This window comes from Perna viridis, chromosome 3 (assembly GCF_037379345.1).
Source record: "Perna viridis isolate PV_CMFRI_1.1 ecotype Kerala chromosome 3, ASM3737934v1, whole genome shotgun sequence".
Classification (NCBI taxonomy): domain Eukaryota; kingdom Metazoa; phylum Mollusca; class Bivalvia; order Mytilida; family Mytilidae; genus Perna; species Perna viridis.
Genome location: NC_142447.1, coordinates 14,225,952 through 14,238,303, shown reverse-complemented (window position 1 = coordinate 14,238,303; position 12,352 = coordinate 14,225,952). Strand labels below are relative to the sequence as shown.

At 33.2% G+C, this 12,352-nt stretch overlaps 2 protein-coding genes across 10 annotated transcripts in view; one reads left to right on the top strand and one right to left on the bottom strand.

Moving 5' to 3' along the window:
* Nucleotides 1–3,083, bottom strand: part of LOC148621111 (matrix metallopeptidase-21-like) — a 38,262-nt gene extending 35,179 nt beyond the window's left edge. Inside the window, exon 1 of the mRNA XM_088575154.1 lies at nt 2,572–3,083. The gene's annotated coding sequence lies outside the window, so the exon portion shown is untranslated. The remainder of the gene's footprint in view (nt 1–2,571) is intronic.
* Nucleotides 294–11,469, top strand: LOC148621110 (uncharacterized). 9 transcript variants are annotated; one of them, XR_015921095.1, is made up of 5 exons: nt 1,462–1,558; nt 4,715–4,806; nt 7,556–7,784; nt 8,576–8,954; nt 10,706–11,469. XR_015921095.1 is itself a non-coding variant. In XM_088575156.1 (4 exons), exons 2-4 carry the CDS (start codon nt 4,794–4,796, stop codon nt 8,649–8,651), a joined length of 315 nt encoding a protein of 104 aa, XP_088431282.1. In that variant the 5' UTR covers nt 1,462–1,558; nt 4,715–4,793; the 3' UTR covers nt 8,652–11,469. The 9 variants fall into 9 exon arrangements, 3 of the variants coding, with proteins under 3 accessions (XP_088431282.1, XP_088431281.1, XP_088431283.1); XM_088575156.1 differs by having other exon boundaries at nt 8,579–11,469; XM_088575155.1 differs by having other exon boundaries at nt 8,576–11,469.
* The last annotated feature ends 883 nt before the right edge of the window (nt 11,470–12,352 follow it).

Here is a 12,352-nt window from a genome sequence, read left to right as displayed (position 1 = left end):
AAGTAAGGCGAATCAGCCATTAGCCTAGATTTTGTCACGAATTACTTCGTTTTCAGTTTTTTGGGGGGAGTAAAAAATTGTTCCATAATTATTTTCCACTTTAAAATACCAATCTAATAAAAATTAGACCTATCAATTGTTCCATTCAGTAACAGCATGTAGGATCTAACAACACTCCATTCTACTTTCTGTTCAGATGACCTTTTCAGAATCATCGTTTTTTTCCCTTTGAATAATGCTTTCAAAATCATGAAAGATGGAATCTAATTGGCTGATCAAAAAGGTAATCAGAACAGAAAGTAGAATGGGGTGTTGTTAGATCCTACATGTACATGCAGTAGATGAATGGAACAACTGAAAGGTCTAATTAAATTTAGATTGCTTAAAATACATATATATGTTGGCAATAAAGTTGCATTCTGAATTATAGGGTACATGTAACTAGGTCACAGCTAGATCGGATTTGAAAACAATCAAATTGCAGGTAGGGAAACTAACTTTTTATTTTTTGCAAAATTCTTGAACAAGTCCGACATAAGCAACGGGTAACAAGAAGGAATCCTTTTTGTTTTCGTTCGTGGGTCTAAAAATATTGGGAAACCTAAATAGCTATATGCAGAATCATATATAATACAGCATGTTGAAGTAAACTTACGGGTTTCAGATTATTTTTTTCGACGAATCTATAGTGAATGTAACCTTGCATATCTTCTTGCACTCGCAACTTACCGATGTTGCAACAACAGCAGAATTTCAGTCGTGTTTAATATAATTATGAGTGTATCTTGTTCATTGGTCTTCACTTACTTAGTACCCCAGTACTATGATTAGTTGTACCAGCATTAAAGACACTTTAGAGAAAGCTTGACAGATCCTTTGGTATCCTACAGAAAACCACAAGAGTTGTTGTAGGGACTGATACATGTAGATTTTAAAAAGCACCTGGAAGGAGTGAGCAGGCGCGGATCCGAGATTATGAACAGAGGGTGTGCCAGGCTACTATTGGTTGAATTTTACCAACAACCTCTGAATCCGCAAAATGATGATAGTCTCCTTTAATTGTATAAGTATAGTCATTGTTCGTTCACGAACAATGCTCAATTATTTTATTCCAGAAAATTTTTTAAGTGGCTTACAATATCTAATGTTTTCATTCTGACTTTTAAAACCTCAAGTGTAGAAGTAAGAATAACTGGTTCTTTATTTACCTACATACATGTTTTGCGTGACCGTGTATTTGTTTTGATGTATTTATTTCTTAAACGTGCTTAATTATGGTCAGTCATCAATAAAAGTCAATAAATTAAACGTAAACTGAGCCTTAATAATTCGGTGACACATTTAAACATTCATATGTAAAGCATGATAAACAACAGACGATGGAGAAAAAAATGGCGCGTAAAAATATAGGTCAAATAGAACCTGTCTGGTCGCTCATTTTCGCTGATTTGCAGACACTGTCGACTTAACCTGTCATTCAATCAGAACTCTTATCAACAATTCAGTAGCGTTCTAATATTACATGTAATCAGCATTTCAAATTTTCTTATCGTCACTGGTAAGTTTTCTCCTGTAGCATATCTTAGAATTTGTATTAACTAACTTGATATAGATGGTACATGTCATGTCAAATACAATTTGATTCGTTCCTCGTGGTAGTTGATTTTCTTTATGTTTTTATTAACACCATTTCGAAAATGAAAAAAAAACTGATTGAGTGTTTCTTTCCAAAGAACATTTAAGAGCAACAATTAAAATCAACACTTTACGAGATAATAAAATTAAGTTAGTGCAATATTTTACTTGTAAATAACTTAGTAGTTAAGCTATGGCAATGTTTTCTTTAAATTTATTTTGCTAATACTTGGATTTTTTTAGAAAACGAAAACGTTTACATGCAGAAGTTTAAAAGCTACAGCGTAACTGCATTTAATGCCAAATTTATACAAGAAATTTGAGATTGAAGTTTTAATGTACATGCAGTAATTTAAAAATTTACATTTGACTAACAACGTAAATACATGTCTGCAACTGACAAGGAATTGACAGGTTTTCACAGCATTTGACACCTTGTTCAAAGGTCATTGCACATTGCATAATACAGACAAATTAAACAAATAAAATCCGTTAGAACTATAACAATTGCATTTTGAATACACCAGTTTAAATCATTCAATACAGTAAAAAAGGCAAAGCGCTATGAAATTGGCTGGGAAAAGACTTGCGCACATACTGAATGGAATATATCTATGCGACTATATAACCATTTATTTTTGTGAACGAAGCTGATATATAAGGAATTTGGAGAACTGTAAAATAAAAGTATGATACATGCATTATTGCCTTGGGAAATATTTGCATTTGAAGCATCCCACTTATAATGTATCACACTTTCGACGGTTTAATCATGCTCCATTCAACTATTACTAAATATAAGAGATATAAATGAATGAAATAAATGGTTTTTACCAAATCGTGTACACGTGCATATTGATACATGCAATACTAACCTTTAAATATCCAATCTTTCGATTTGTAGAATAAATGTAAATATATTAAATGCAAACTTACCTCAGAAATAAGACTACAAATTCAAAACGGTCCCTCATAAGATAAGTTCTGTCAACCTCCTGGGTACTACTGACGAAAACTATGACGTTCGTTTTTGGGAACGGTTTGTTATTGAAGAGATGTTAAATCCTGGTCCAAACATTTAAAACGTAAATTCCCATAGGCCTCCTTAAATAGTGGCCATATTGGAATTAAATCTTAATTAGAATCTAAAAACAAAAGCATCGTTCCAAGTGTGAGAATAATTCTTTGTCCCACGTTCTTAATACTATATTTCCAACTGTGATTTAAGTTTAGGAGTCAGATAAAAAAATAATATATCCGTATTCACAACAAAGCAATTACTGGGTCAATATCCACAAGCTCCACATGAATAACAGACTATGTCCAAAGCCTTAGTTCGCACACCTGACTCGCATTGTAAGAGTGGCTGTATGCCAGATTTTTAAAGTAAGCCGAAGCGGCTAGACGATCTAAACCTCCGAATCAAGTAAACTGCATTGTAATCTACAACAAGATTATGTATAAAAGACCGAAGTATGTATTTCTGAACGGCATTATATTAACTACAACATGAAATGCAAACATTGAAATCGCCGAGTAAACTTATCTAATTATATATATCATCATTTTAAAGTATTCCAATTAATAAAGATGTAGGTCGCAAGTCTGTTTATAAAGTACTACCAACAAATCGTATATTAGTTAAAGCTTTGTATACAAGGTGATTCAGTGCACAGAATGGACAAAAAAGAGCTTTTTACGAACAGTGAAAAATACAATGCTTTCGAAATTAAAACTTGACTCAGACGTGATATGCACATTTTAGCATAATTTAACTCAATAGACGACCGTTTAGTTGTTAAGACAGCATATAAAAACGTTATTTATCAGGTAACATAAAAACTCATTCGAATATGACAAAAATATACATTAAATTTATGAATGGGATCTGAACATCCACTTTGATCATCGCGTAGAACTAAGGTGTGTCATTTAATACTTAAGAACAAACTCTCATCTGTTGGCTTACCTACTGAAAAACTATAACCATTCAAAAAGATATACTATCTATACATGAATGAAACTACAGGTAGTGTAATGTATTGTATATTCCTTTTTGTGCACAGACCATGACTGGAGTTCAAATCCTTACCTGCCAAGAACCTGCTGCGCTTATTATTAACACCTGTATCGTCGCTTGAGATGTTGTAAAAATGAAAAGTTACGATAACTTTTATGTACAGGCACCACACAAATACCTGGCAGAGTTATTAAATAATTTGTCAACTTAGGTGTTTTGATAAGATTAGGTGTCACGAAAACTCTCGGTATAGACACTTTCTAATACACAAAGACGACATGCACATCACCGAATCCAAAAAGAAAAAAAAAACAAAATACAAAAACAAATCAAACCAAACCAAACCAAAAAATAAAATAAAATAAATTAAAAAAAAGAACGAATTACAGAACAAAGGTAACTTGCCACGTATGATTTGAAAACTGGAAAGTTTGGTTTTTTTGTGAGACATAATCTTCACTGTGACAAGTGTCATTTTTTGTTGATGTGTAAACTGAAAACTACATTTTTGAACTAGAGTACAATTGGGATATTGCTTTAATGTGTGTAGGGTGTGGTCAGCAACTGGTTGAGTAATCTATGCAAATTTAATCATTAGCACGAATTCACAAAGGGTGGGTCATGAAATTTTAATTTTCACAAGTTCTATCAGACCTGAAATATACATGAATACGGAAACTTATTGAAGTATTTATGAGGTTTGTATCTTTGAACGTGAAATTAGTAAGAGTGTGATCAGTACAAGACACGTGATTTCGATAACGGTTGTAGGTGAATGTCACGTTAAAAAAAACTCATTTTTTAACAGAAATGATGTAAAGAACTCATTTAAAACAATATAAGTCGATACGATTTCAATCATTTCTGTTCGAATGTTTCGCAACCATTCAATAATCGAGGTACTGTGATTCTCAAATAAATTCTTTAATTGATATTTTCCGTAGGTTTGCCATCAAGAGGTTAGATAAACATGGTTTACCTAGTTCCGAATCCGGGATCGTTTCACTTTGCTCCATTGACCCATCTTCAAGTTGATATTGTTTGATTTTCTTTCTGTAGACATCTGGTGAGAACTTGGTGTCTGGATTTTTCCGACGTTCATTCAACTGGCTTAAAAGAATTGGCTCAACTTGATTCGATGGTATTCCTAGGTAAGTTGTCCAAACCTCTTTTAAGGTTTGGTCACGGAGAGGTTCTTATACACCACAGACACTTAACTGTCATCTCAATTTGCCTGGTTCTTATGAAGGATGGTATTTTTATTCAATGGAGTCGATATACTTTCTCATATGTCTATGGAAATTGAGAAGTTCGAGTGAGAAATGCATTGAGTAGCGTGGGTGGAAGGACATATGGGTTTATATTACTATTAAAATTTGACGTATAAAAATTAATCCCTACTGCTAAACAGTAAATATTATGTTTACAAGGCCTATCAAACCTCTTTACTTGTTTTCGGCCATATTCAGGAAGCATGACAGGTAAGCAAATTATAAAAAAAAATTATGTTATCCATATTTTAGAGCAAAAAAATTCGCTAAATTCTAATAAGCTACAGTTTTTTCAACTGAAATAATGCATTTCATTATTATTTTACTCAATATTTCTTGAACTTTTGAATTTTTCATAGAATTTTAACCAGGCAGCTTTTCTGTATCCAGATATACATGTATAAACGTACGACACAGGGGTTGCGGTTTTGTGAAAAAGTGGGTAGACTAACTTCTTTTCGAGATGTTAAACGGTTTCTTTTTTTGTAGGAGTGTCCAAAAACAAGCGTTTTTTTTAATGGCCTAATCGTAGGAGTGTATGTTATAATTTGATAAAAAAAGTTACATTTACCGTGATATATGTTTATCTATGCAGGAAACAAAATGTATATCTCATCACCTTCAGTATAAATACGGCATACTTATCTTCCTTTATGATTAGGCCGCATGCTTTCAACGAGAATACAGGAAAGCCCGTTCTTTTTTCTTTTTTTTGGTTGTTGATAAGAATATGTATAATAGTTTATATTGATAATAATGAAAAAATATGACTAGACGTCAAACCTATCCCTAATTGTAATAATGAGGTTTCGAGATAAACCGTGTTAGAGCCAAGTACATTGAATGGACCGGAAGCGAAAGAAGACTGGATGGTTTTAAGAATGTTTTAAAATGAATTTATACCATGTACACGTATTAAGGTGGTTCATGTAGATGCATAAACTACAAATAACTTGTTTTCTACTGAAAACTAATCATAAAACTGGACTATCAAGAAAAGTATAATAGACGAAGGGAGGCAGTCTATCGGATGTCAGTAATGATTGATTGTGTAGTGGCAAAAAGAGGTGAAAGGGGCAAAATGTCAGGGGCCTGAATCATAAATGACTCAACATCGTTCTGACTGCTGGAAATGATGACGTGATTCGGAATTGACTTTTTTTCTCTTTTTTTTCATGAGCGTCAAAGGCATTCAATCAGAGTTCTTATGTGCATAGCTCATACTCTTACTAAATATGTTAAAGAACAAATAGTTCTGTCTACCATAGACGGAGACTAAAATCATGTTAAAAAAAACGAAGAATGAAAGCAACATTAAAATGGAAATAGACTATTACAAGTACCACTTAACACCCTATACATTTGGTCGAAATAAATCTTCAGTATTCTAATTTATTTATTGTTTTCAAACGATAAAAAGGGGGAACGTACTGTTACTGTCCTAACACCAAATACACTGTCCCATTATAGATCAAACAGTAAAAAGTACACATTAATTTATGAATAATTTATAAACGAGAAACCTTGTGCCCTTTGTACTATAAAAAGCAGGTCTTGTTTGTTTGTTGTGTGAGTTATGTTGGTAGAGGACGGTAAAATGACGAGGGGTCATTCATGTAAAGCACCTCAGTGACAAGGATTATAAATTTGACCGTTATATTAACTTCTTAAGGAGTGGGCGTAAGATATGATTAACGGGGCATGAATAATTTATTAAATCTTCTATATAAAGTACAGATGAAGATGAGGGATAAGAATTTAATGTTGACAATGCATTCGTGCGAATTTGACCCAAAAAGAGGCTGTAAAAAGTGGTTTATATTTGTTCGCTCGTTTATCTAGTATATTTGCCCATCACATACATGGCCATGTAAGTAAGATTATTGACCCTCTCCGCAACAGAGAAGGGGACATAGAAATACCAGTGTCCGCCCGTCCGTGCGTCCGTCCCTCACACTGGACTCTTTAGACACAATTCCTCAGAAACCGTTCCAAGGATTTGTTATTTTTTTCGGATTAGTTAGTTACCAGTAGTTGCGCCGCCACTTTTAATTTATTATATTTCAGCAAATTCATTTTTTTAAATCGTAAAATCTTAGTTGTTAAATAATGGGGAAAATAAAGAATCACTAATTTAGTTTTCATCAATGGTTGAGTGAAAACAATTTTCTCAAAAATTTGGTACATTTTTAAAGATCCACGCTACCCCATCCACCCTTATTTCCTCGATAATGTTCATATTTTTTCATACATACAAAATGTTCCCATTCTCATTTAAAAAAAAACATTGTGCGTTCACGTTCAATTTATATATTTAAATTTCATTCATTTCTAGAAGTGTGTCCTCCACTCAAGTGTCCTAAATTTTCTTATTAAGCCGTTTTTCCTGGAGTCTCTACAAAATGTCTTTTAGTGAATCATGAGCCAAGAATACTGAATTACGTCTTACACCCACAGTTCATATTTTTCAATTTCATTCATTTCTAGAAATATGTCCTCCGTTCAAATGTTCTGAATTTTCTTAATATGCTCTTCTTCTACAAAATGTCTTTCAGTGAACCACGAGCAAAGAATACTGACTGACATCTTGCACCCCCTGTTGATATATTTCAATTTCATTCAATTTCAGAAGTGTGCCATCCACTCAGATATCCTATGTTTGTAAAATATGTTGTGTTTCCTAGAGTGTCTACAACATGCCTTTCCTTGAACCATGAGCCAAGTTTACTGACTGACGTCTCAGATCCCCCATTTTACATGACGTTTCGTGACTGTGTAACATACCTGATGTTAGACACCTGTCGTGGAAGAAAAATTATGGCTGCTTTGGATTTTTGTATAATCTTTACCCATCAATGGTATATCTCATAATCGAAATTGACGAGTTCGTTATAGAATTCGATATACTTAGCACACAAATAAAGTTCCTGTTGATCGAATTGAAAACATAAATTGTTCGTGGGAGCCTTCTTTTAAGCAAATCCGGTTTAAGTAGAAGCAGTGTGGTTATACGATTCCTAATTAAAAAGCGATAAAAATATATCTCATGATCATAATCTTGTTGATAAACAGTTTATTTTCATTTTTACAGTGATAAAACTTTTGGGTATTGAAGATCTACGATGATATTCTGTGTTGACACGATTCGTTAGAATTCGGTTATCGAGGAACATTGTGTTAGAAAATAATCATAAACAACTCGAAGTGCAGCATGTAAACAGTTGTCAATTTCAAAGATTTCTCGGGTTTATCTAATCTAACGGAATGGAAAGCATTTTCAACTGCAAACTTCACGCAGTCAATCTTGCAAGAGAATTCACTTTATTTATTGTTGTAGTATATATTGATACAAGATATGCATCGCTTAATTTAACAAATGCTTAGCTGAAAATTCAAACGGCAAGGCTGCTCTATTAAAAATTCCACCATGCAGCAAAGTGACACACCGAAAGTACCAATTTCTTCCACCGACCTTATAATCATTCCCTGATTTACCTTTACATTTGTACTAAGTAATTTTCTAATTTCTATAAATATTGACCATGGCAGAGGTTTACATAGGTTTTAAATATTGACTAAATATATCTCTTCTATACAAGAATGCGATGCTACATTTTGACATTAAATCCGCCTTCTTTGTATTGCTCAGCAGCATTCCGAAAGGATCATTGCCAGACCAACATCGGTGTTTAACAGCAGAGGTGATGGAAGTTTATACCTCATAACAGCCATTAACGTTTGGACATTCGTATGTTAATTTGAACAAGTCGTAATAGACCTTTGAAAAGTACAGCAAGATCATTCATATGTGTCTAAAATATATGCGAGATTATAGTTCTGACAGTGATTCGACGGCGGCATCAATGTATGACAACTCATTTTCCTGTACAGTATATACCAAATGTTCTTCGTTGACTTCAGAGTGACTTATCGTCAGTTTATATATGATTCCTCAACAACAGCGGCAAACACTAATCTTAGTCATTAGTTTGTCGCAATCGCATAAGAAACCATGCGCTGGACTCCAGGTACAGTTATGTTAATGTGAAGGATCCTCTCCATCTCCAATGTTGGATACCATTGAAATGTTAGATCTTTTTGTTGATATCGTGCAAAATTATGGCAAATAAGAGCAGTGTATTAGCTGGTACCACCTTTTACAATGCTCTGGATATAAACCCTTCCTCCTTAGAAAAGTTCATGATCTGCGCCCCCTGATCTTCATATAAAAACTTCTACCTAATTGCACTGCATAATATTTTTCCCGGTTTTACCCAGTATAATAACTCAACTTACTGCACTTCATTTTCTTACCTAACTCGTTATGAAATGAGTTATGCAACTAAAGAATTTGCGCATTACTACCAAACTACTCGAAGCAGGAATTTAATAAGCATTTTACAAATTAAACATCAAAGGAAGAACAAAGATGTACTAATTGCTTGTTAATGAATGGGGATTGCTATGCATTTGTGTTTATTTTGGTTGATTCGACAATGTTATTTCTATATGATTATCTAAGACTGACTTGTAGAGGTTAATACAACAGCCTGTTTTCTGACGCATCAAAAACTAATTGATAGAGAGATTTTTCTCTTCTTGGAGTATTTACTCGACATTTGCTTGTAGTAATATGAATAGATCTATTTTGACAAAAGTTTGGGAGCACATCACATAGATCTGGTTTTGGCAGGAACATCTTTATTAGATGGTAAAACTTTGTGGAGTTTCTTTTTGCACGAAACACAAACGCAACTTAGATATTCATTAATTATTTCCAAAATTGAATTCTGTATAGAAACTTTCATATTTCACACAAAAGCACAGTTAACGGACGGGGTAATGCTTAAATTTCCAAGTTTAAAACACGTAATTAGAAATATCTTGCATCTCTATCTAATTACAGACCGTGTCTGGTACTAGTATAGAAACCGGAAGTATGTCATTATTATGCTTATTTTACCAACACTTTTAAGTTAATATGTCTTTTGTCTATGACTGGACTTAATTAACGGCACTCCCTAGATTAGTTACGTAAAAACAAGCAAACTGATATATGTACATTAAAACAAATACATTTAGTAGAAACATATATATGTAAATAGTGACACATGCTAACAATAAATAAGTAATTGTAACATAATTACACAATAAAAATTAACAATAATAAAATGCCCAGCTAATACATTTGTTCATCTATACATCACCTCTTATTCAAGCAAGGTTTTATTTTCCCGAATAAAATCAACAAGTAATTCTGAAATAGTTATGGCATGTAGTTTATATTTTTCTTTGCCTTTTAAATATAAATTTAATAAAAAATAATCATTTTGATCCATAATGGTCATGAATGCATTGTTTATCTAAAATCAACTTAAATATGGTTTAAGGCAAACATCGCCTATCTAGTGCATCGCATCATTTTGCTTATGCCATATTGTGATCGCTTATTGTATAAAAAAAATGGTTTTTTTAAGTACTTTCCTGCCTAAGAATCAGGCAAATGTGTATAAGGTGTTGCACGTGAAGGGAAAAATGCAGAAATTGTCTTGCATTAACCAAGTATTTATACCTAATAATCTCCAGAAATAAACATCAAAGTCTTTGTAAAACCTGCCTTTTTAAAATATTAACAGGTCAAATTTAGTTGAAATGCACTATGGAAAAATGGCGCGAAAAATTATCGTACTTTTTCTTTATACATGTATAAGCAGTCAAAAAATATCTACGTCACAGATGCTTCAGGATAAATTTTAAAAGCTTTTCTGTTGTTTTCTAGGTGTGATGAATATATTTGTGGCAAAAAGGCCAAATTGAGAATTATGATGTGCAACCCATTGCCCGATTCTTCCACAGAATTGTACTAGAATTGATAATGCGGATTATCAAAGTCCTTGACTATCCAACTAATGATCAAGCACGGTCGTGCCTTTGAACAAGTTCCAGTTGTGACTTATACAACAGGTGAATCCGAAGGTAGTCGAGTTGGAAGGTGTTGGTTTACAACTACAGTGAAATCTGTTTAAATCGAACATTGAATAATCTGAAAACCTGTCTATACCAGACACTTTTAAAAGTCTCTTTGTAACAGTTTAAGGAAATAGACCTAAGGTAAGGGACACAACTCTTACAAATCATTGGAACGTTTGTATTCAGGCTCTTTATATCAATATCATGTAAGCATCAAAGTAACTTTGATCGATTTCATTTTGTTTCAAATGAAACCTTTAAAGGTTTAATTGAAATCGAATATGATACAAACATATCACTTATTTCAAGAGTTATGCCCCTTGTCCCAGGTTTACCTGCTTAAATGTTTTTTTTAAACATCAGTAAACCGAACACCCGTCTAAACCGAACCAACTGAATTATAAAGTCCAAAAAGGGGTCCAGTTTTGACAGGTTTCACTGTACATTTGACGATCTGCTCCACCGGGGGTACATTCGGCGTCAACGAAGCTGTTATACTTAACCTACGAATGTTTGGTGAAAGTTATTGCATCTTAAGTCATTTAGATTTTAATACAATTCAAATTTGCCAAATCAACTTTCATCTCATTTCACGAATGTTAAAAAATAACATACGATTTAAAACTATTGCGGTAGTATTCCTTATTGCTGCAATTCAAGTAATGCATTCATTGCTGATTTTTAGTCCGAGATTGCTCTGACGTCCAACAGCTGATTTGCCAGACAAGCTTGGGCCGAATGACAGCGGCCCAGTTTGTCTGGTAAATCAGTCGTTGGATGTCAGAATCTCGGACTGTGCTGATTTATGAAATAAAAGAATCTGAAGCAGGAAGTTGTATTGCTTTAGTATTTAGACTGTCCGAGACCGTTCTTGATATCATTGATTATTGTAAAAAAGACAAATCAAGGATTTGAGTAAAAATGCATACTAAAGATACATAACCTGCAGAACTTTGTTCGAAAAATAGTATGTATTTATAATAACAATGTCCAAGTATTCATATCAATATTGATAAAATTTACGAAAGGGCTTTTCATTTCATATTTTCAGTGTCTGTAGTATTGTGTAGCAGTTTGCTAGTATTTGTATCAATGCTTCGGATTTGAACGAAAGAAATCTTTTAATAAACGACTAGTAAAAAGTTAACATTCACAATTTTTTTAACCGATATAAGGAACTCATTGTCAAGTACATATGATTTTTATTGCACTTGTAAATGATTATTACGTGCTGGTATATATCCCACTCTTTATTTTATGGTTAAACTCTTCACAAAGCACGGAAAGTTCGATTCCCATTAACATTCATTTTTTGGATTCGCTCATAGGATTTTTTATATAGAAACTAGCACACCATATTTAAAAGCAGTTGTTTGGCTTGACACGTGTTGTGTCATTATTGTATGACTTATGATGTACCGTGGTTCTCAACCCCTGGATGTGAAGGAATTGGGAC

What these genes read in the sequence shown, in the direction of transcription:
- LOC148621110 (XM_088575155.1), top strand. An exon ending in ATAATCTTTACCCATCAATG is followed by an intron (nt 7,785 to 8,575) that starts GTATATCTCATA and finishes TGTATTGCTCAG; the next exon opens with CAGCATTCCGAAAGGATCAT.